Raw genomic sequence first — 24,972 nt, 5'->3', positions numbered from 1 at the left:
AACCAATCACCTGCTATGATAATTATGGAACTGACTGCTGCTGGGTATCATATGAACAGACTTCTATCAATTAGGAATTATGACAGAAATAGAAAATAATTAATTACAAAATTAAATCAAAGCACTAGGGCTAGGAGGGTGTTTAGTGAGCCTCCAATCCCACTTCCTCACAGAGCACTAGAGGGTGTTCTGGGACTCAACCGCAGAGAGGTTCTAAAACTCCAAATCCGATGTCCTGGGACACAAGAGTTTCCATGGACCTCCATACTATGGTTTTCTAAGGATGCAGTTCACTACTGAAAAAATTTGGGATACCCTGGTCTAGCCTGATCCCCTCATTTTACAGATTAGGAAAATGAAGCCCAGAGAAGCTAAATTATTGAAGATCATACAGCTAGTAAATGGCAGAGCAGAGACTAAGTAGAACTCATATTACCTTTCATTCCATTGCTCATCCTACTATACCTACCTCCATACGTATTTCTTACATTAACATAAAGCAGAACATCTGCAACAGCCAAATGTCAAAACTGGCATTCATAATCAAAGCACGCTGTGTCATTTGAAGCCACCAGGTGGCACAGTGGACAAAGTGCTACACTTGGATTAAGAAAGGTCTGAGTGTGAATCCTTCCTCAGACATTTACTAGCTGTGTGACTTTGGGCAAGTCACAAAACTTCACTCAGTCTTAGCTTCTTCACTCATAAAATGGAGATAATACCTCAGAGGATTACTGTAAAGGTATGAAATAAAGTGCTTAGCAAATCTTAAACTGCTACATGAATGTTATCATAACATTATTAATACTGTTATTACTATTACATGTTACCTCTTGTCTCCACTGAAGATTCAATATAACTGCTTACACTGCTAATATTTCAAATCTTTTCATACACCTTTTCTTGGTTTAGGCAGATTTTTGTTCAGCTCAAGGGATAAGAAACTTTTAGTTTTAATATTCCTACCCATGAACACAAACACACAATAGGAATAATATTCAACACTAACTAGCTTTAGAAACATTAAGAAATACCATAAACAGTAATCTCTGAAAACTTACATAGTAAAAACTCAATTAGCCAGAATGTTCTATTAATTGCACTTTTACAGGGCTGGAAACCTAAACTTTTAATTATTTGTTACTTAAGTATTTCCAGAAAACTAAATTGTTGAATTACATGGAAAATCTTTTTCTTAATGCTTGCTGGAAAACTTTCAAAACTCTGCCATAACATTCTTCTGCTTTGGTAGAATTCAATGAACATACATTTCTTGAGGGCAGAGATTGAGTCCCCCTGCCTTTCATATCCTTATGGCCTGCCACAGCATATGGAACAGTTATGTGCTTAATGAATGTTTGTAGTGGAACTGAACACAGTAGCGTACCACAGGGGAAGGGTGTTGGGAGTCAGAAGACCTGGGTTCAAAAATCAGCTCTGCCACTTACTATTTATGTAGCATTGGGCAAATCACTTAACTTTGGTATCTTCATTTGTAAAAAGAGGGGCTTGGACTTTACAGGTCATCCAATTCTAAATTTGTGTACACAGAATGTTCTTTTGACGACCTTGAGGGTCATCATTCTAAACACCAGCTACTACTCATTACACAGTAAAGGCAAGGGATTAGCCTGATTTTATTGACACAAAGTATTTTTGGAGGAGTACACCAATGTAGATCAGCACCTTCTCTGCAACTTATGGTTTTAGAGTTACCCAGAGAACTGAGAGGTGAAGTGACTTGCCCATCACCGAGGCAATAAGTAGCAGACTTGGGATTTAAACTCAGATCTTCTTGATTCTGAAGTCAGCACTGTCTCCACTATGCCAAGCTGCCTCTCTCAATATAGAGTATTGCTGATGAAATAACCACCTTAAACTTGTACAGGTGGTAAATCACCTAGTGAAAGTACTGAACCAATCAAAACAATTATTTAGCATATATATGTGGTTTTAACATTATCACATTTGATTCTCCCAGCAAATTTATGAGACAAGCAAGTAACTTTATCCTTATATTTTAAAAATGATGGTGAGCTTCTTGAGTGCAGGGACTGGCTCATTTTTCTGGCTTTTGTATCTCTAGTGCCTAGCACGTATTATTCACTTAATAAATGCTTCAGTGATTAATGAGGATACTGAGAATCAGAAAGACTAAGTGTAAATGACTTAGGTACCGCAGGGCAGACTTCCGAGTCCAGGGTTCTTTCCACACTGCACCATAATGAATCATCATAGATTGTTACAGCTGGGAACTGTCTACAGAAAACTGCATTTTAGAACATACAACATGAAATGCTGGCATGTGAAAGGTCCTTAGACTGTGCAATGACACAGTACAGGATGTCAGAGGAGAAGACCCTGGGACACAGTCTGCTAGAACCAGAAAGTGCTAGAGAGATCATTTTGTCCAACTTCTTCATTCTGCATAAGTGAAGACTTGTGATCTGGGCAGAGATGAATCAGTAACAAACCCAGGATAGACCTGGGTAGTTGTTTTAAAAAAACAACTGACATGACCTTCTTTTCTTGTACTTGACTTTTTCTCCTAAAAGTCTAGTTAGAAAGGAAAAATAAAGCCAGGTGACTGGGAAGTGGGGTGTGTGCATGTTGGAGTTTGGTTAATTATGACTTCACTATATCTTTTTCTAGTCTTAACAGACAGTAAACAGTGAGCAAAAGCTCAAATCACAATCCGAATGAATATAAGTGAGAATTTTATTATTTCTTAGAAATTTTGGAAGGTCATCTAAGATTCTTGCACTCAGAGAAAAGGACTTTAGTTGTAGGGGCAGCTGTTTTAGAGACTTACAGCTTCTTGTATCTCACACCGGAAGACGTGTATTCTGAAGAGTTCGGCATTGTAGTGACTTTCTGTGAAAGCAAAGCAGTCGCTTTCAGGAGTTCCATCATGCCCTCTAACACAGAAGAGGATTTTATAGATGGGGTAGTTCGCAATCTCTGTATTCGTTTGAGGATCCAAAAGTCTGTTTTATGATATAAAAAAATATTAGAGGAAAAGATCAGAATGTTCATAAAATTCTATAATTTTGGTGCATGTGTATGAATTTCAAGATATGTTTCAAACAGTATCATATGACCTGCCCTGAGTATTATTACCATATTTATCTTTAGTCTTTCTACATAAAAACCGTATGTGGACTCCTGAAGGTACTGTTTATAGGGAGATAGCATAGTATGATGTCTTGGAAAGGGTATTAGACTTGAGGTCAACAGACCTGGGTTTGAATCTTTTTATGATATTTACTAGCTATGTGATCCTGGACAGGTAACTTAAACTGAAAAATTACTACAGAAACTGATTTTTTAAATATTCTAAACAAACTGTGATTTCAGTAGTGTGGTACTCCTTACACATACTGCTCATTACTCCTCTAGGAATAGACAATTTCTTGAGTTCAGCTGTGTTAAAAAGAAAATACACCTCTTGGTAATAAATCAACTGGTGATGAGCCTCCAAACAATATATCAACAAAAATATATTAAATGCCTACTCTGTGCCAGATGCTGGGGAAACAAAAAGAAATAATAATAGTAATACCCAGCATTTACACAGAGCTTTAAGGTTGGTAAGTGCTTTACGAATATTTCATTTTATCTTCATAGCTTCCCTGGAAGGCAAGTGCTATTATTCTTCCCATATTACAAATGACATAACTGAGGCAGACAGAGGTTAAGTGTCTTGCCCAGCATAAGATGGCTATTAAGTGTCCGAGGTAGAATTTGAAATCAAATCTTCCTGACTCCAAGTCTAGTGCTCTTTCCTCTGTGCTACCTGGCTGTCTACATGAGGGCTGTCCAACCCTAGGTTTTTATTGAAACAATAGACAATATATTTTGATTTGCCATTTTAGAGCTGTGTGGTAGCTCAGCTTCATTTACTAAAGCATTTAGGTAAATTTCTACGCTTGCAGGTGGGCGGCATAAATCGTGCTGCAGGCCACAGGCCACATTTTGGACAGCCCTAGTCTAAATGAAAAATGTGAAAAAAAATCCTGTTCTAAAGTTCACACTCTATCCAGGGAAGCAAGTACATACATATGTATACACAGAATAAATATAAAATAAATAGAAGCAATTATAGAGAGAGAAGATATGAGTAATTGAGGGGAATGAGGAAAGGTTTTGTGAAGAAGATGGTATTTGAGCTTCTTCTTGAAGAAAGTGATGGATTTTTTGAGGTAGGAGTGAAGAAGCCTGTTTCGGGTATCAGAGATGGCAAGTGCAAAGTCATAGACAATGTGATGGAGTGCTATGTGAGAAGAGTAGTGAGAAGGTCAGTTTGGCTGGACTCATAGCATGTGGGAAGGGGAAAAATGTATAATGAAGCTGGAAATGTAGTTTGGGGTCAGGTTGCGAAGGGTTTTAAAAGTCAAACTGTAAAGTTTATATTCGATGCTAGAGGCAACAGGGAGTCACTAGAACTTAATAAGTAGGGGAGAAGAATGAGAAGAATGCTTAAGGCCCTTTGCCTTTTAAGCTGTGTGGAGAAGGTAATAGAGTGGGAAGAGGCAGAGTGGCTTGTGTGAGGAAACAGGAGGGGATGTGTGAGAGATGCTGTGGTTGTAGAAATGACAGTCAGTCAGCAACAGAAGGGACATCCATATCACACCCTCTAATTGTGGATGCTCCCCAAGGTTCTGTCATAGGTTCTCTTCTCTTCTTTCTCTAGATTATCTCTAGGTAAACTCATCAGCTCCCATGGGTGTAACTGACATCTCTGTTCAGATGGCTCTCAAATATCTTTCTCTAGCCCTGGACTCTGCCAGAAACTTTCAGTTTCACACCAACAACTGACAACTGGACATTTCGAATTGGATGTCCCAGGGACATCTTAAAGTCAGTATGTCTAAAATGGAACTCATTCTCTTAACTGCTTTTCCTGCTCCAAAGTTGACCATTTCTGTCAAAGACACTTCCATCCTTTTAGTGTCTCAGATTTATAATCTTGGCAATATTCTTAACTCCTTCTTCTCCCTCATCTTACATATGCGATCTGCTACCAAATCTTGTCATTTCTACCTTCACAACCTCTCTCACATCTGACCCTTTTCTTTTCACACAGCTACTACACTTTAAGTTCAGCTCATCAGCTGTCACCTAGCTTATTGCAAAAGCCTCCTAATTGGTCTCCCTGACTCAAGTGTCTTATTCTTCCAATCCATCCTTCACACTGTTGCCAAAATAATTTTCTTTAAATGAACATCTGACTGTGAACTCTCCTACTGAATCAATTCCAGTGGCTTCCTATTGCTTCTAGGATCAAACATAATTGCTCTGCTTATCTTTTAAAGCTGTATACACCCTGGCCCCAAACTATCTTTCCAGACTCATTTGACATTTCTCAGCCTCCTGTACTTTATGATCAAATCAAATTGGCTTTCTCTCTGTTGCTCTCCCACAACACTCCATTTCCTATCTCTGAGCCTTTGTCCCGGCCGGAATGCACTTCCTCCTTCTGCCTCAGAGACTCCCCTGCTCTTCCCTTAGGATGCAGCTCAAGGACTACCTTCTGTTCAAGGCCTTTTTGATCTCCCTAACTCCCTAGCCATCTACACTGTATCTGTCTATTCTACTCTGAAGTTACTAGAGGTTTTACCAGACTGCCAAAGCAGTCCATGACATAAAAAACAGTTAAGAATCCTAGGGGCTTTGCTATGATGAAGCATAAGGGTAGGAATTTATTTTAGATTATTATCAAATAAAAATAAGAGCTTACTTATATGTAATTTAAAACTTATAAATATCATAACTGTCAATCAAAACAAATAATATACATACAAAAGAAGGGGCAAAATCTTAAATGAAACTGCTATTATGTAACAAGGTAGAATCAAATTCACTTAATAACAAAAAAATAAGCAAAGAAAATGCTTTTGTTCTGTGATACTTTCCATATCTACCTGTAGTTATACTGTCTCTGGTTTTGCATTCAATTTCCCTTTTTTTTCATACCTTGTTGTAGTCAAACTGCATGTAGTTCTGGTTCTACTGATTTTGCTTTGCATAATTTCAATTAGGCCTTTTCATACTTTTAGATTTCATATTGTTTTCTGTAGCATAAAAATTATACCATACATATAAACAATTATTTATTCAGTAATTCTCTAGTAGATTTCATTCTTATTACCTTCAAACATGTCCAAGTTTTCCCCCATCCTTAAAAATCTTCAATAGATCCTACTATTCCCTCAAGCTAGCATCCTGTAACTCTCCTTTCTTTCTCCATCAAACTGATGGAAAAACCTGTTTACACTCAATGCTTCTTAATTCTTCTCCTCTCTCCTCCCTAACTCTTCAACTTTTTTCATTCTAGTTTCTGACCTCATCACTCAAATGAAACTGCTCTTTCTTATGTTATCAACAACTTCTTAACGGATAAATCTGATGGCCTTTTAAAAAGTCTTATTCTTTCCCAACTGATACTGCACTTAACACTATTGACCATGATGTCCTCCTAGATACTTTCTCCTCTCCGGGATTTCTTGACACTACTCTCCTAGTTCACTTCCTGCCTCTCTGATCACTCTTCAGTCTTCTGTTATGGCTCATCGTCCAGATCACTCCCTCTAACTGTAGGTGTTCCCCTCAGTTCAGTCCTAGGCTTGCCTCTTCTATTCTCTTTTCCCTTTACATTCTCTTTCTTGTTAATCTCATTAGCTTCTATAGGTTCAGTTATTTTCTTTATTTCTCTGACTCGGAGATATGTCTATGCAGCCTGTCATTCCCCTCAGCACCAATCATGAGCATCATCAATTGCTTATTTGATATCTTAAAACGGATGTTCTGGAGATATCTTAAATTCGACAGGTCCAAACCAGTTCATTATCTTTCCCCCTAAATGCACCCCTCTTCGAAACTGTCTTCTTTTTGAAGCACAACTACTCCATTTTTCCAATTTAATAATCTTGGCTTTATCCTCAAATTATAATTCCCCCTCACTCAAAATATGCAATCAGTAGTAAAATCTTGCCATTTCTACCTCTACAACATCTGCTACATCTGATTCATTCTCTCCATTCACTCTGTTACCATCTTAGTTTAGGTCTTTATCACTTCTCACCTAGATTATTGCAACAACCTCCTAACTGGTCTCCCTGAATCAAGTTTCTTCCCACTCCTGTCCATCCTTCAAATTGCTGCCAAAATTATTTTCTTTAATGGATGATTTGTATCATTCCCCTACGCAGTAAACTTCAGTGGCTCTGTATTGTCTCTAGGATCAAATAAAATTCGTTTAGCTTTTAAAGCTCTTCACAAACTTGTTCCAATCTATCTTTTAACGTTCATTATATTTTTGCCTCTCTTCCTGCACTCTACAATCTAGACAAAATGCCTGGTGCACAGTAGGCAGTTAGTAGTGTTTTACTGCATTTTTCGTTGAATTGTTTCTCATATCAAATCTCTATATCACATTTCTGTGCCCTTTATACTGGCTGTTCCTTATGCTTGGCATGTAGCCCTTTCTTTACCTCTACCTCACAGCATCTCCTTTCAAAATGCAACTCAAGCACCACATTCTACATAAAGCCTTCCAGATTCTCCACCACTTCTAGTGCCCCCTCCCCACAACCTATGTTTGATTTAACTATTTTGTACTTATTCTCTTTATGTTTATGTTTTGTTGTCTTCACCCATTAGAATCTAAGTTCCTTCTGAGTAGGAATTGTTTCATTTCTTTGTATTTGTTTCCCTAATTTGTAAAATGCCTGGCACATAATAGGTGCATTTTAAGTCCTTGTCGACTAATTGAAAGTCTGTTATTTTTTAAAAATCTACTTTTGTGAGGTTTTCCTTTATGCATTTTGTTGCAGGATGATTGGGTAAACATAATTTTAAAAATAACACATTATCAATTTGTATAGAGCATTTCAGCATAATACTAAACCCTCATTTATCTCTTTTAATGCTTTCTGGGTTGAATTAAATACTGTCAGTATCCACTGATACCACTCCCACTTGCAAATTTTAGATCACCTTTCCATTTTTAACTTTTGCTGGATTATCTATTTCCTATAAGCAATACACTGTTGAATTCTGATCTGTGAGCCATTATGCAATTCTTTTTTTTATTTTTTACATTTTTTATTATATATATTTATTTTTTATTTTTAGTTTACAACACTAATATAATTTCTTTTTGCTGTTTACCTTTATAAAAAATCATTTATTTATTTAATATTTTTAGCTTTCAGCATTTTCACAAGACTTTGAATTACAAATTTTCTCCCCATTTCTACCCTCCTCCCACTCCAAGATGGCATATATTCTGACTGCCCTGTTCCCCAGTCAACCCTCCCTTCTGCCACCTCACTCCCCCCCATCCCCTTTTCCCTTACTTTCTTGTAGGGCAAGATAGATTTTTATGCCCCATTGCCTGTATATCTTATTTCCTAGTTGAATGCAAAAACTTTTTCTTTTTGAACATCTGCTTTTGAAACTTTGAGTTCCAAACTCTCTCCCCTCTTCCCTCCCCACTCACCCTCCCTAAGAAGGCAAGCAATTCAACATAGGCCACATGTGTATCATTATGCAAAACCCTTCCACAATCCTCGTGTTGTGAAAGACTAACTACATTTTGCTCCTTCCTAACCTATCCCCCTTTATACAGATTTCTCCCTTGACCCTGTCCCTTTTCAAAAGTGTTTGCTTTTAATTACCTCCTCCCCTTATCTGTTCTCCCTTCTATTGTCCCCCCTTATTTATCTCCTTCCTCCTTCCTTCCTGTGGGGTAAGATATCCAATTAAGTGTATGTTATTCCCTCCTCAGGTCAAATCTGATGACAGCAAGATTCACTCATTCCCCCTCACCACCTGCCACCTCTTCCCTCCCAACAGAACTGCTTTTTCTTGCCACTTTTATGTGAGATAATTTACCCCATTCTATCTCTCCCTTTTTCCCTCTCTCAATATATTCCTCTCTCATCCGTTAATTTTATTTTTTAAGATATCATCCCTTTATATTCAACTCACCCTGTGCCCTCTATCTATCTATTTATATTCCCTTCAGCTACCCTAATACTGAGATCTCATGAATTATACACATCATCTTTCCATGTAGGAATGTAAACAAAACAGTTCAACTTTAGGAAGTCCCTTATGATTTCTCTTTCTTGATTACCTTTTCATGCTTCTCTTGATTCTTGTGTTTGAAAATCAAATTTTCTATTCAGCTCTGGTCTTTTCACTGAGAAAGCTTGAAAGTCCTCTATTTTACTGAAAATCCATATTTTGCCTTGGAGCATGATACTCAGTTTTGCTGGGTAGGTGATTCTTGGTTTTAATCCTAGCTTCACTGACCTCTGGAATATCATATTCCAAGCCTTTCAATCCCTTAATGTAAAAGCTGTTAGATCTTGAGTTATTCTGATTGTGTTTCCACAATACTCAAATTGTTTCTTTCTGGCTGCTTGCAGTATTTTCACCTGGGAACTCTAGAATTTGGCGACAATATTCCTAGGAGTTTTCTTTTTGGGATCTTTTTCAAGAGGTGATGGGTGGATTCTTTCAATTTCTATTTTACCCTCTGGCTCTAGAATATCAGAGCAGTTTTCCTTGATAATTCCTTGAAAGATGATGTCTAGGCTCTTTTTTTGATAATGGCTTTCAGGTAGTCCAATAATTTTTAAATTATCTCTCCTGGATCTATTTTCCAGGTCAGTGGTTTTTCCAATGAGATATTTCACATTGTCTTCCATTTTTTCATTCCTTTGGTTCTGTTTTATAATATCTTGATTTCTCATAAAGTCACTAGCTTCCACTTGCTCCAATCTAATTTTTAATGTGGTATTTTCTCCAGTCATCTTTGGGACCTCCTTTTCCATTTGGCTAATTCTGCCTTTCAAGGCATTCTTCTCCTCATTGGCTTTTTGGGGCTTTTTTGCCATTTGGGTTAGTCTATTTTTTTTAAGGTGTTATTTTCTTCAGTATTTTTTTAGGGTCCCCTTTAGAAAGTCATTGATTTGTTTTTCGTGGTTTTCTTGCAACATTCTCATCTCTCTTCCCAATTTTTCCTCTACTTCTCTTACTTGCTTTTCCAAATCTTTTTTGAGCTCTTCCATGGCCTTACACCAATTCACATTTTTCTTGGAGGCTTTTGATGTAGGCTCTTTGACTTTGTTCACTTCTTCTGGCTGTATGTTTTGATCTACTTTGTCACCAAAAAAAATAAAGATTTTAGAGTCTGAGTCTGAGTCTTCGTCCTTTTTTGTTGCCTGGCCATCTTCCCAGCCAACTACTTGACCTTTGAGCTTTCTGTCAGGGTATGACTGCTTGTAGAAAGTGCTTTGTCCCAAGCTTTAGAGGCTGCGCTGCTGTTTTCAGAGCTACTTCTACTTCACTGTCACCCCAAGGTCTGCCACAGCAGCGCACCTCCTCACCCAAGAACCGCCAACCAGGATTGCAACCCAGATCCAAGCAGGGCAAAGCAAGCCCTGCACTCCTGCTCTCATCTGCTGCTCGATTCCTCCCACTGTGTGAGCCAGGGACTACAGAAGCAGCAGATGATGGAGCTCTACCGACACACCACCTCCAGGGCTGGTCGCCTGACCACTCTCTAACCCAATCTAGCAGTTTACTCACTAACCTGCTCCGTGGTCTTTGGTGTTTTGGGGTTGAGAAGTCTGGTAAGTGCCACAACTCAATGATTCATGGCCCTAAGGCCTGTTCTGGCCTGCTGACTCCCGGTCTGGTCTGTCCTGGCACAGCCCACGTTGGGCTGTGTTCCACTCCCAGCACTGTGCAATAGCCTATTCCCAGCAACCATTCAGGCCGTCCTGGGCTGGAGACCTGCTTCCTTCTGCTATTTTGTGGGCTCTGCAGCTCTAGAATTTGTTCAGAGCCACTTTTACAGGTGTTTGGAGGGATTTGGGGGACAGATTATGCAAGTCCCTGCTTCCAGCCGCCATCTTGGCTCCACCCCACAAGGAGCTAAGTTTACAACCAAGAATAACATACCCAGAAAAACTGAGTATAATCCTACAGGGGGAAAAATGGATATTTAATGAAATGGAGAACTCTCAAGCACTCCTGATGAAAAGACTAGGGTGGAATATAATATTTTAAATTCTAACATAAGACACAAGAAGTATAAAAAGGTAAATGAATGACAAATCATGAAAGTCCAAACAAGATTAAACTGTATACATTCTTATATAGGAAGATGATGCATGTGAACTCCTCAGAAGTTTATCAACACTAGGGCTGTTAGAGGGAATCTACTTGGAAAGAGGGCATAAGTGTTATTCTATTATACTGGAATGATATCAAAAGAAGAAAGAGTGAAGAGGGATACATTGGGACAGGGGGTAAGGGAAAAGAAAAATGGGGAAAATTATCTCATATAAATAGGGCATGCAAGAATTTACGCAACAGAGGGGGAAAGAGTTTATGCAGGGGGGAAAGTCAACACTTGAACTTCATTCTTATCTGAACTAATTCAAGGACAGAAGGATATACATATACACACAGTTGGATATAGAAATTCATCTTTCTCAATAGGGAAGTAGAAGGGAAGCAGATTAAGAGAAAGGTGATAGTGATGGGTATAAGAGGATGAGTAGATTAAAGGAGGCAGTGATCAAAAGCAAAACAGCCTCTTAAGGAGGGGACAGAGTTAAAAAAAGAAGGATAAGCATAAAAGAATAGTATGGAGGGAAATATACAGTTAGCAATCATTACTGTAAATGTGAATGGATGAATCACCCATAAAATGGAAGAGGATAGTAGAATGGATTAGAAACAATATACTGTTTACAAAAAACACACTTGAAATAGAAAGATATATATGCAGTTAAAATAATGGGCTAGAGCACAATCTATTATACTTTCATCTGAAATAAAATAGGCAAGCACAGTAATCATGATCTCAGAAAAAGCAAAAGCAAAAACAGACTTGAGTAAAAGAAAATTAGGGCAACTACATTATGCTAAAAGGTACCATAGACAATGAATTAATATCAATACTGAACATATATGCACTAAATGGAATAGTATCCAAATTCTTGAAGGAAAAGTAAAATGAGTTATAAGAGGAAATAGGCAGCAAAACCCTAATAGTGGGGAACCTCAACTTACCCCCTGGAGAGTTCGATCTAACCACAAAATAAACAAGAAAGAAGTTAAGGAGATGAATAGAATTTGAGAAAAATTAGATAGGACAGACCTCTGGAGAATATAATATGAACAAAAAGAAGAATAACTATTCTCAGCTATGCAGAGCACCTTCATAAGAATTGAAGAGGTATTAAGAGCATAAAAGCTTCATAAACAAATTCAGAAAAGCATAAATACTAAATGCATCTTTTTTCAGATTATAATGCAATAAAAATTATACTCAGTAAAAGGCTTTTGAAATATAACTTGAAATTAATTTGAAAATAAATTACCTAATCATAAAGAATGAGTGAATCAAAGAACGAATCATAGGAACAAAGATTTCACTAAAGATAATGACAACAATGAGACAACACACCAAAATTTGTAGGATGCAGCCAAAGCAGTACTTAGAAGAAAATCTATACCTCTTAAAGCTTATTATACCAATAAAAAAGTGAAAGAGCAGACTGATGCATTGGGTATGCAACTAAAGAAACTAGAAAAATACCAAGTTAATAGCCCTCCAGTTAAGACACTGAAATGGGAGAAGAAAAACAATAAAACAGATAAACCACTGGCTAATTCAATTAAAAAAAGAAGAAAACCAAATTACAAGTATTAAAAGAAAAAAAGGAATTAAGTGTGTTCAATATGTATGCCGATTTGATTAATCTTGAGAGATGTTTAATAATTACTAATATTAACATTACCTTACAGGGTACCTATAAATAAAATGCTTTATAAACATTAAAGCACTATATAAATGTGAATTATTAACAAACCAACCAAACATTTATAAAGCACCAATCATGGACAGGGCATTGTACTAATAGTCAGGGGTACAAAAATAAAACATAAGTCCTGCTCTCAAGTTGCTTGAAATTTAATGAGGAAAAGACCAAAACATAAAAAATTATGATACAAAGGAAAGTAAGACAAGTGTAAAAGATATTCAGGAAAAGTGTTAAGATAAATTTGAAGAGGGAGATATAAGAAACTAATTATATAGGATGTTTAATAACTACAAAAGGAGAGAAGGGAAACACCAATGTGCATCTTAAGGGAAGCCTTCAACCTGAGACTTGAACTGTCCCCTGAGGTATCCTAGTGTAAAATAAAGATACAGTATTATAACAATGACTCACATTTATATTGCACTTTGAAGTTTATGTGATATCTTTCTTTAGCATAGTCATGTGAAGAATGATCTATGTATCTTGTTCTCCCCATTTTGCAGTGAGGAAACGAGTTTTTAAGAGGTTCCATGATTTGGCTATGGTTACAGAGTTAATGTTGGAATCAAAATCCACAACCAGGTCTCCTGACTTTAAGTACAGACCTCTTGCCTCTTATTCCTTAAGTAGAAAAGAAGGAATAGTGCGGCATTTTAATTTGAACTTGAGCAAAGGCATGAAATACTAGAACAAGAAAGAAGAGGATTTATGTTAGAGTGTTAGGGGAAAATAAGATTAGGAAGAATATTATACCTTACAGTTCCTTCAGACACATTTGGCACAGAAAGTGTCACATTGAGAGAGATCTGGCACTGGCCTCGTAAGATAGACATCATCCTTAGGGCCTCTACTTCACTTCTTGGAGCATTCACTGAGGCACAGCCCAAATAAGTAAGTTTGCTGAAGACCACACTGTCCTCATCTGCCACTGGTGTAAAAGGACTGGACTCTTCAGAATCTGAACAAAAGAAGGAAATAAGTCTCTGGTCAATTTTCACATTTTGTTGGTCAGAATATATTCAATGTAAAAAAATCTATAAGCAAAATTTAGGTTCTGAAACTGTTAAATGTTAAGGAGAACATGTGATGCAATCTTAGAAAGTAAGACCAACGGAAGCCAACATACCATCTGGCATGAGTTACTAATTTTTAACATTGACTTACTTTAGGAAATGCTTATCACTTGCACTCTGATTCTAAAATCTGAAGCAAGGTATTTCGATTAATTCAATGTAATACGGTAAGCTCCATGAGGTCAGGATCTCATCTTATCTAAATATTGTATCTTCCTCAGCACCTAGCACAAGGACTTTTATCTTTCCTCCCTTTTACTAGTAATATGTTAGAAAATACTGCCTCTTTTTCTGGCCTTCCACTTTCCTCTCTCTTCACTTACTTCTCATACCTCTGTAATAAGGCTTGGGACCTTACTCAAATGAAACAGATTTCTTCCCAGTTATCAGTACTTCATAATATGCCAAATCTGATGCTCTTTTATCAATTCTCATCTTTTTGGAGCTTTCCATAGTATTTCATAGTGTCTACCATCTTCTCTTCCTGGATACTTTCCGTATTCTGGATTTGACAGTGCTCTCTTAGATTTCCTACTATGTGTCTGACCATCGCATCTCAGTGTCCTTTGCAGGCTCATCAACCATGTCATGTCTATTCACTGCTGAGGCTCTCTCTTGGAGCCTCTTCTCTTTTCTTTCTACATACTTTCTTTTGGTAACCACATTAGCTACTATAGGATTAATTAATATCTCTGTTCCAATGACCCTTGGCTTTTAGAGCCTTTATGACTTGGACCTAATCCATTTTTCCAGTCACAATGTACAGGAATCCTTTTCCCATCCTCTATGATCCAAACAAGCTGGCCTTCTTTCTGTTTCTCACACATGGCACCCCATGCCTGGTCTCTGTGCTTTGGCACTGGCTCTCCCTCATACTTAGAATGCCCTCCCCTTTCTCCTGGTTTCTACTTCACAGCATCCCTCACTTCCTTCAAAACTTAGCTTCAGCACCATTTTCTACATCAGGGCTGTCCAAAACGTGGTCTGCGGGTGATTTATGCAGCCCGCCTACAAGAACAGAAATTTACATAAATGCTGTAGTACCTGAAGTCAAGCTACTGCAGAGCTCTCACTAAAATGGCAAATCAAAATATATTGTCTACTGTTTCAATAAAAACCTAAGGTTAGATAGCCCTATTCTACATGATGACTCTTCTGAGCCTTCCAGTGGCCAGCACTCTCTTCCTGAAATTACTTTGTATTTATTTTTGTATCTATTCAATACAGAATATATACCATATGTACGGATGCACACACACACAAACGCTGAATCCCTCAGTAGAATATGTTTGTAAGTAGGGACTGTTTCATTGTTGTTTTTGTATCCCCAGGCACACTACAGTGCCTGGCATAGAGCAGGTGCTTACTAAATGGTTGTTGACTGATTGATGACTGATAGATCTAAATATCTGGCTCTAATCTCCTTCTTGAACTCCAGTCCCACCTCATCAACTATCTACAACAGGGATGTCCAAAGTGTGGCCCAAAGTGCGGATTTTATGCAGCCCACCTGTGTTTACCACAGGCGTGGAAAGTGACATAAATGCTTTTAACTAAAGCATTTTTGTCAATTTCTTTGCTTGTGGTGGACACAGGTGAATCACATGGGGGCACACGGCCCATGTTTTGGACAGCCCTAATCTACAAGATATTTTGAACTGGATGTACCACAGGCATCTCAAACACTAACATGTAGAACATAGAACTAATTATCATTTCCATCAAACCTATCCTTGTTCCAAGCTTCTCCATTTTGACAATCCTTTCAGTTCCCTGTCTCTTACTCCATATGTCCTCATAATTGCCAAATCTTGATGATTCTTCCTCTAGTCTCAGCCTCTCTTGTATGTGTCCCCTTTTCTCTACTCACACAGATAACACCCTTTTCCAAGCCTTAATCACCTCTCACTGATATTATTGCAGCACCCACCAAATTATTTTCCCTATCTCATGGCTGCCCCCTCTCAAATCTATCCTTCCACACATCTGCCAAAGTGACTTTGCTAAAGCAGAGGTTTAAGAAACTTTATGCTCAATTTAATAAACTCCAATGGTTCCTTACTACCGTTGGAGTCAAATACAGATTCCTCTCTTTGGTTTTCAAAACCCTTTACAAACTTGTTCCTACCTCCTTTTCCAGCCTTATTATACCTTAAAGCCTAAAACTGCATTAAGACTTTTGGGATACCCTGTATATTATTTTCCTTCATGTAGTCTACAGTTAATTCAAACTGACCTTTTTTCTATTACTCACAAAAAATTTCTGTGCTTTTACACAGGCTGTCATCTATTTATGGAATCTATTTCCTCCTCACATTCACATCTCAAAACCTCTACTTTCTTTCAAAGGTCATCAAGTACCACCTTCTACATGAAATCTTTCCTTATTCCTTAAGATACAACTCCTCCCCTTCCTCTATCAAATTATTTTTTATTTATGTATTTATTTTACATATACACATATTTTCTATGATAAAATGTAAGGTGAGAGCACAAACTATTTCATTTTTTCTTCTCCGTATCCCCAGTGTCTGGTATATAGTAGATATTATAAAATGCTTGTGGATTGGATGTAGTACGAACCAGATTTTTGTTAAATGCATAATTTTTCATCAGCAAAAATGGAAACTACCACAGTAGATATGAATACATGAAACTCTTGTCTCCTATGACTAATATATGTGCTTTCCTTCTTGCAGGAAGCTTTTCACATTCCTTTCCTACCTAACAGATTTCCATAGTTAAATTCTTTGTCTAGGCCACCTTAAACTGGGACTATCATAGAATCTTTTTATCACTGTTCTATCTTCCTTCAACTATGTCAAAACAAGATTCACTTTTCTTACCCCTCCCCTCTGCCATTAACTACCTGCCCTCACCCATAGATGGTTCCTCTTTGACCTCCCTATTAGTTAGGTCAGCAATTGTGTTTTAATCATCTTCCATATCCCTTTCCAAAAAAAAAATGATAGTTTTTAACTGCCTGTGTGAAAAGCATGGTGCTTGATTGCTAGGGAGGGCATGGAGTTTAGGAAGACACTAACAGTTATAAAACTAAGAGTTATGTTAGGTCTAATGGGGAAAACAACTACTGACTGAGATCAGGGAAGGCTCTATAGAGATTTAATTTGAATTAGCCTTCAAGAATTCCTCGATTCAACAAACATTTATTATTAAACACCTACAATGTGCAATGCACTGTGCTTAGTAGTGAGGATAAAAAGACAAAACAAAAAATAGTGTTTAAGGAATAGATGTGATACTAGGGCAATAATGTACATAGCACACACTTGTTAAATATTTATTGAGTGGAATTAAACTTGGATTTAAGCTTCTCTACCTCCTCTCCTGACAACACCATTTTCCTTCCTATCCTTACTCTCTGCCCACTCCTTTCATTTTCTCTTCCTTCTTTCTATAAAGGTGGACGCAAAGGAAAGAATTTCCTACTTGCTATGCACTCAGCCAAACCTTCTCTCTCCAATCCTCCAACCTTCTTCTCATATTCCTCCTGCTCTTGAACACTTACGTTCTAGGAAAGCTGGCCACCTGGTAATGAATTTATTTTAGTCACAGCAATTCCTGAAACTATCTTCTAAGTTAGGGAGGGGGTTTAAAAAATTGTATTGCTAGAGGCCATCAATGCCCACACAGATAAAATCATGGATCTGTTGAATTACTGAAGTAGATAAAGGAAAAGATAACTGATACTAGAAAAGATCAGGTAATTACTGTTTCACATAGCTGCCAAAATAACTGTCTAAACCACAGGTCAGATGTCACTCTCCTGCTTAGATATCCTTTCTGTGATTCCCTCTTTTGTTTAGGATATAATACAAATTCATAGTGATTCCCTCTTTTGTTTAGGATATAATACAAATTCATTAGGCCTTCACAACCTGCCTTTAGTTAACCATTTCAGACTTATTTCTTATTACTCTCCTTTACATACTCTATGTTCCAGCAACCCCAGCCTATGCCTTCTATGGGCTGTCCCCCACATCTGAAATGTATTCTTTTTCTCACCTCTACTTCTTAAAATTTTTAGCTTCCTTCAAGGCTTAGTGTCACCTTTTAATGGAAGTCTTTCCTGATCTACCTGGTTATTACTTCTTCCCCTTTTCCACCCAAACAAATTATATTGCATTTTTTAAATCAATTTACATTTTGTATCCCTAAGGAATTTAAATTCCTGAGGGGGGTGGAAATTTTTTTTTAATTAATCTCAGTACCTAGCACTTTGCTTTGCACAAAGGAGGCATTTATTAAAGGTTTGTTTGTTGAACTGACTCAATAAGAAATAAAGACAAAAGGAAATTTAGATGGCACATTTACATCCATCAAGATCTTAGAATAAAAGTTTCTGGAAAGCAGGAACTGTATTTGTATCCATTCTGAAAAGAACAGAGTGGATATAAATATGAAAATAGCGTCAACTACACCCTGGGGGACCTGGGTTCTGGTTTTGTGGCTAACTCTCTACGTGATCCTGAGCAAATAACATCAATTCTTTGGGCCTCAGTTTCTTTCTATGGGTTGGACTAGATAACTTACTTAACTTAGATAGCTTTTCTCTTTCAAAGAACAGAATCTCAGGCAATGGAACATTCCTAACCTCCTTGTCCAGGTTTCACTGGCAGGCTCATCTCTGGTTTCTGCAGTCCTGCTAATGACACTGGGTTAATAGTAGATGAAGTGGAGAGTTCATTTGCAAGAGGTCCATCTCCTTCTCCGTCGATCTGCGTTCTTTCCATATGTTCCTTGTCACCATCTTCCATCGGTGGGTCCATCAGTACATCCTCTAGCTCTTTCTGCAACTGCTGTTCACTTCCATTCCCTACAATCTAAGGGTCATAAACACATGCAATCAGCAAAGACAAAAGAAAGACCAGCAATGATTAAAACTGGGTCTAGGCTTCAAATTAATCATCAGCCTTTCTTTTAATACAACGATATTTTTCATTGCTCATTAATAAAAAATAGAACAAATCAACACTGGCAGTAGGTGGAGCTGCAGCTGCATTCTCAATTCTTACACTTCCCCTTCAATACTTGAAAACTTGTGATTTCATTTATGGGAACTCCCTTTATGGAAACAGACTGTAACTTCTTATATCTGTTTCATCTGTTGTTATTGTCCTCCCCGCCGCCCCACCCCCCAAAAAAAACACATGGGAGGAGGAAAGTGATGGTTTGTTGGCCAATTTTTCGGATAATGAGTCACTTCTTACTTAACTATGCCAGTCCTAGAATTAATTACAGAGAGTCTATAGCAATAATCATACTCCAAGCCTTTTTAGTTTAGTGGGAATCACAGCATGAAGATTCCATAACCCTGGAATCTCCAGCCTTCACCAGGTGCAAGGGCAAGCAAAGTGGGACTTTTTGTTGTCTTTTGTTTTGGAGTGCTTCTCAGCACTAAGGCAATGGAATGCCTTTGTAGAAAGGCCCTTTTGCTAATTAGGTCACAAGAGGTGTGAAACCCTTGAGAGGTGTGAAGTGCTCTGACCCAGAAGAAGTGTACATATACTCTGAGGTTAGCATTTCATTTGGGGCTCACTCACTGGAAGAGTGTTGGTGTGGAGACTCTGGGTAGCTGTTAAGGAGCCCCCCCCCCCCCCGGCTTTGAAAACCCAGATGTTGATGCTTCTCTCTCTGGTACCTGTTTATGTATTGCTATGGTCAGACAGATAGAAGCCTGTCTGTTGATTTGTGTTATTTTGCTCTGTTTATAATTTCTGCTTGTAATTTCTGTTTGTATTTGCTATGAAGTTCAGGGTGCTGGCTTTTTCCTCTGAACTAAGTGAATAATATATGGTTGATTAAAGTGATATTTTAACCCCCTTTTAAGTTGCTTTCTTTAGAAAAGCAGATCAAAGAACCTGTGCTAGCAAACCTCCTGTGTGCTGGTGTTATTGGTCTTACACAGCCACAGTAGTGGCAAGTAGCATTGTTGCTACACCAGTGGAGTACAAGCTCTGGTAGATCCTATGCCGATCTGGAAAGGCTCTGAAAACAAGTCCAGGAAAACGTCCTTTGAGGACCTATCTAGCTAAGCCTAAAGATACGTATCACCATAAATTTCTAGCCATACCAATTAATTAATAGGGTCTAATGAGACAGACAGGGGCTGTGGGAAATTAAATAATGTATTCTTGAGGTTTTGAAGTATATGAATGGATATGTGACAGTCTACCAAAGCCGGCTGGTTGAATCCTCCTATTGTTTACTCAACTAGTGCCTACTGGCATTTTCATATTTTTATATGCCCAGAAGGACAAAGTACTCATAATGGAACATTTTTAGTCCCCTCTTATACTCTGAAAAATAAGTAACTATCAAAAGTTTATGATCACTTAAAAAAGCATTCCATTAGGGTCACTGTATATTTTATTGTATCTATCTCAAGTAAAGGTTGTTCGGTGTTTTTGAGGAAACCTACTGCTATATGAGCAGGTGCCTATAGCTTTGACACATTCAGACTATGAGTGGTAAAAAGACTGATGCGATGAAATCTGATTGTGGAAAAGAAGACAAAAGAGGGGAACAATCAATGTTGGAGGGGTTGTATAAAGAGAGGTACACTAATGTACTGGTGGCACCGAAGTGAACTGGTCAAACCATTCTGGAAAACAGTTTGGAAAATTGGTATGTATGTATGTATGTATGTATGTATGTATGTATACACACATCTCCCAAGGAGGCCAATGATAAAAAGAAAGGCTTATTATACCAGTACTTTTTGTACCAGCAAATTGAAAAGTAGGTGCCTTTTGACTGAGGAATGACTAAACAAATTTTGGTACATAACTGCAATGGAATATTACTGCTGTGTAAAAACCTAAGAATATAATAAATACAGAGAAGCAAGGGAAGACATGCGAACAGATACAAAAATGAAGCAGAACTAGGAAAACAATAAACACAGTGAATAAAGACAAAACAATTGAACTGAATGCTAAGAAATTATAATGACCAAGCTTGTATACAAAAATGAGACACAAGAAACAAGCATCTCCTTGCAGAGGTGAGGGGACTTCAGGTGTAGAATAACAGATGTCAGGCTTTTTCAATGTGTTACTGGTTAGTTTTGCAAAACTGTTGATATTATAAGGGCTGGCTCTCTGGGAGGAGCAGGGCTATTACAGGCATAAATAGGTAGGTGATCTAAAAATAAAAATCAATAATGATTTTTTAAAAAAAAGTAACTGGGGATCAAATTTAGATGTGTTTTATCTCTTACATGACAAGCACCATGATGTTGTAGGTAAAGAACTTAGAACCAAGAAGAGATGGATTCAAGTCTTGCCTTTGATACATAATGATTGTGTGATCTTGGACAAGTCCCTTAACCTCTTTGCTCTAGGCAACTCTCTAAGACTATATATTGCAGAGAAAGTGCTAATCTGCAGTGGTTGGAGGTAGTTCCTCACCAAGAGTTCCCCATACCAATGAAATCATAGATCCATTTCCTATCCTTGTGACTTTTATTATATTGCGTTATGAAAAAGAGAGATGTAACTAAAGTTGAAGAAGCAATTCAGAAACTGTCCTGAACCTCCAAGTCCCAAAATACAAAGATGTTCTTCCAGAGAGACTATTTATTAAACAAGACAAAAATAGTACTAACAGTTTAAATAATGAGAAAAACCTAAAAAAAAAGTCAAATTAAAGGTCAGGTTTCACTGTAAAAAGAAAATTAAAATGACATCAAGTTACAAAAAATCATGGAACATTAGAACAAGGGACCTTAAGAGTTCACCTAATATTATAGTTTTCCAAATTATAGTCTATAAGTGATGGAGGGGAGTAATGGAGCAAGGGGCTCATGAATCCAAACTGCTATTTTGATCTTTAGTTATAATAAAATGTAATGTTCAATTCCCATCACTCATTGTCAACTTGCTGCATGATAATGTCTATACTCAACTGTCTAAGTCCCCAAAGGTGTCCCGCTCCAGATTTGCCCGACCTTTTCTATTGTGCTCTCTAGAATGCTTGCTCTATAATTACCAATTAATTATAATTACCAATTGCTGAGACATGGCTCCTTCTCAATGCCACTGGTTTCCTCAATACCTTTTGTTTTAGTATTGGCTATATTTACTTTCATATCATTGACTCTCTGGTACTGGTGGGGGAGCTGGAATACTACTAGTTCTTCACTGCCACTTCCAGACCTGCCCTTAAACACCTTCATTAAACTCTCTCTCCTTCATTGCCTGAATCATTCAGAATCTTGAAGTATATGACATTCTCTAGGTAGAAGGCAGAGGAAGTATAACATTTATTTAGACACGAGAGAATCCTATCCCAGGACCAGTAATTCCAATTCCATATAGTAGCAATAATATTCCAAAGCCAGTAAGCCCATCTCAATGTAGCAACAAGGAAATTGTAACACAATATTACAGCAAGGAGCCAAGTCATCCTGTAACCTTCCCCCCTGCTAGGGCCTTCCTGTAAACAATCACTCATGAATTCTAACTCTGAAATTTTGATAACTATATAGTATATATTGATAACTATGTACTATTTGATAACTGTATGGTATGTGTAACTATATAGTATCATATTGTAAACAAGTAAACATGCACATATTTCTGCTGATGCATGCTGGACTTCCTGACAATGTGTGACATGCTTGCCTGCCAACACCTGCTTGTTAAGACCTGTCTGTGGACTTCACCATTGATCAGTTATAACTTGCATTTTGTGTATTTATTTGGACATGTAATCACTATGACTTCAGCTCTGTTTCACAACAGATGAAACATGCACAAATGGTTTTTCTAAATTTTCTTTTCTTCTTTCTTTATGCTTCCACAGCCCCCTTATTTTTATTCAACACCCCCAACTGCTCCCAAGGCTTCTACTGCTCCCTGGATCATTCCAGCACCCCTCAGGGGGTGTTATCACCCAGTCTGAGAACTTATGCTCTATATTATTTTATCTAATCAGTTGCCATGGAATCAATTATCATTTCTACGCTGATGTTTCTCAGAAGCACTTATCCAGGGCAAAACTCTCTAAACTTTCAGTCTCACATCTCCAACTGCCTACTGCACACCTTGAACTAGATGTCCCATAGACACCTCACACACAACATGTCCAAAAATGAACTCTAAACTCTCCCCTCTTTCTAATTCTTTTTATTAATTAAGGCACCTTCATCCTCCCAGTCACCTAGCCTCAAAATCTAGGTATTATTCTCATTCTTTCTCACCTTCCGTATTCAATCTGTTTCATAGTCCTTTCTTTCCTTAAAAAAAAAATTAACTTTTTTGAACCAGCAAAAACCTGCTTTCTCTCCCTCCTCCTAAATTCCCCTAGCACCGCACCCCCCCCCCCCGCAAAAAAAATAACCCAGGAAGAAAACAAAATACCTGTGACATATATAATCAGGTGAAACAGATTTCCACCATGTATATGTTTGTGTATGTATGTATGTGTATATATATATATACACACACACATACACACACACAGACATACACACTTTTTTTGTATACACAAATGTGTATACATAGAAGTGAAAGTTCAAAATGAGAATAAGTATATATACACACACATCTCATTTTGCATTCTTTCACCTCCATATCAGGAGGTTGGTAGCACATTTCATCAGCAGTCCTTTAGAATTGTAGCTGGTTATTAGGCTTATCAGATTTCCTAAGACTTTCAAAGTTGTGTGATTTTTTGTTGTTGTTAATGTTTAAATTGTTCTCCTAGTTCTCCTCACTTCTTTTAAGTGTAACAACAATGTTGCTAGCAGCTGCTGTGGGGGTGAAAGACCAAGACCAACAACAAGAGCACATGGAAGGGCTGCTAGCACAGTTTCTTTGATCTGCTTTTCTAAGGAAAGCAACTTTAAGGAGTTTACAATATCACTTTAATCAACCACATATCATTCACTTAGTTCAGGGGAAAAAGTCAACACCCTGAACTTCTGAGAAAATACAAACAGAAATTACAAACAGAGACAATATAAACAGATCAACAGACAGGTTTCTGTCTGACCATAACACACATAGTTACCAGAGAGAGAGAAACACCAACATCTGCGTTTTCAAAGATGCAGGGAGGGGGACCATTCCATGATGGCTACTCACAGTCTCATCTGGTCAGATCACTCAACACCTTTCCAGTGAATGAAAGCCCCAAACAAAATGCTAACCTCAGAGTATATATATACCCTTTTTCAGGGTCAGAGAGCATCACAACCATGCACTCAAACCCATGTGACCTAGGCCTTCCTGTGACTTAAGGAGGTGATCAAAGATTCTCGATTCAATCAAAGACTCTTGATTGAAACAAAGGTAAGACTCAATCAAAGGTATTCGCCTTAGTGCTGAGAAGCACTCAAAAAAAAAACAGCAAAAATTCCACTTTGCTGGCCATTACATTTGAAAGAGAAGACTCAAAGGTACTTGATTACCTCAGTGCTGAGAAGCACTCCAAAACAAAAGACAACAAAAGGTCCCACTTTACCTGCTGGATTCAAACAAAAGCAAAAGTGATCAAAGGCACTTGATTGCCTTAGCATTTCAAAAGAAAAAACAGTAAAAATGTCCCACCCTGATTACCACTACACTAAGTCATTCCAAGTTTCTCAAAAACTATTCCTTTTATCATTTTTTTAGCAGCACAATAGTACTCTATCACATTTATATACTATAACTTGTTTTAACATTCCTCAGATGATGGCTGCCCTCTCAGTTTGAAATTATTTGCCATCAAAAATAGTTGCTATAAATATTATTGAACATTTCTTTTCTTAATCTATGCTTCCTTTATTTTTCCCTTTTCTCCTTTCCTTCCTATTTCCTTGCTGAATGAAATGGAATAATTCTGCACAAAATTGTATGTATGTATGTGTGTATTTTTTTCTTCCTTTGAACAGTACAGATGAGTGAAGTTCAAGTGTTGTACATCCTCCCACACCCCTTCCTCAATGTTTGCATAGACTTTTACTTGTGCGCCCCAATTGTGAGAGGGAATTTTCCAAACTCTCCACTTCTTTATAGTTACAGATGCTAAAGTGTGTT

The 24,972-nt window shown here is 37.6% G+C and overlaps 1 protein-coding gene across 3 annotated transcripts in view; it reads right to left on the bottom strand.

Moving 5' to 3' along the window:
• Positions 1 to 24,972, bottom strand: part of RABGAP1 (RAB GTPase activating protein 1) — a 217,344-nt gene that overhangs the window by 139,713 nt on the left and 52,659 nt on the right. For all 3 annotated transcript variants that reach the window (XM_036748848.1, XM_036748847.1, XM_036748849.1), the window contains 3 exons: positions 18,540 to 18,768; positions 13,605 to 13,809; positions 2,813 to 2,987 (listed from right to left, as the gene is read on the bottom strand). In XM_036748848.1, the coding sequence (XP_036604743.1) occupies positions 2,813 to 2,987; positions 13,605 to 13,809; positions 18,540 to 18,768 (609 nt within the window). The remainder of the gene's footprint in view (positions 1 to 2,812; positions 2,988 to 13,604; positions 13,810 to 18,539; positions 18,769 to 24,972) is intronic.

This window comes from Trichosurus vulpecula, chromosome 3, assembly GCF_011100635.1.
Source record: "Trichosurus vulpecula isolate mTriVul1 chromosome 3, mTriVul1.pri, whole genome shotgun sequence".
NCBI classification, from domain to species: domain Eukaryota; kingdom Metazoa; phylum Chordata; class Mammalia; order Diprotodontia; family Phalangeridae; genus Trichosurus; species Trichosurus vulpecula.
The sequence above is the reverse complement of the archived record's forward strand: the minus strand, read 5'-3'. Positions and strand labels throughout refer to the sequence as shown.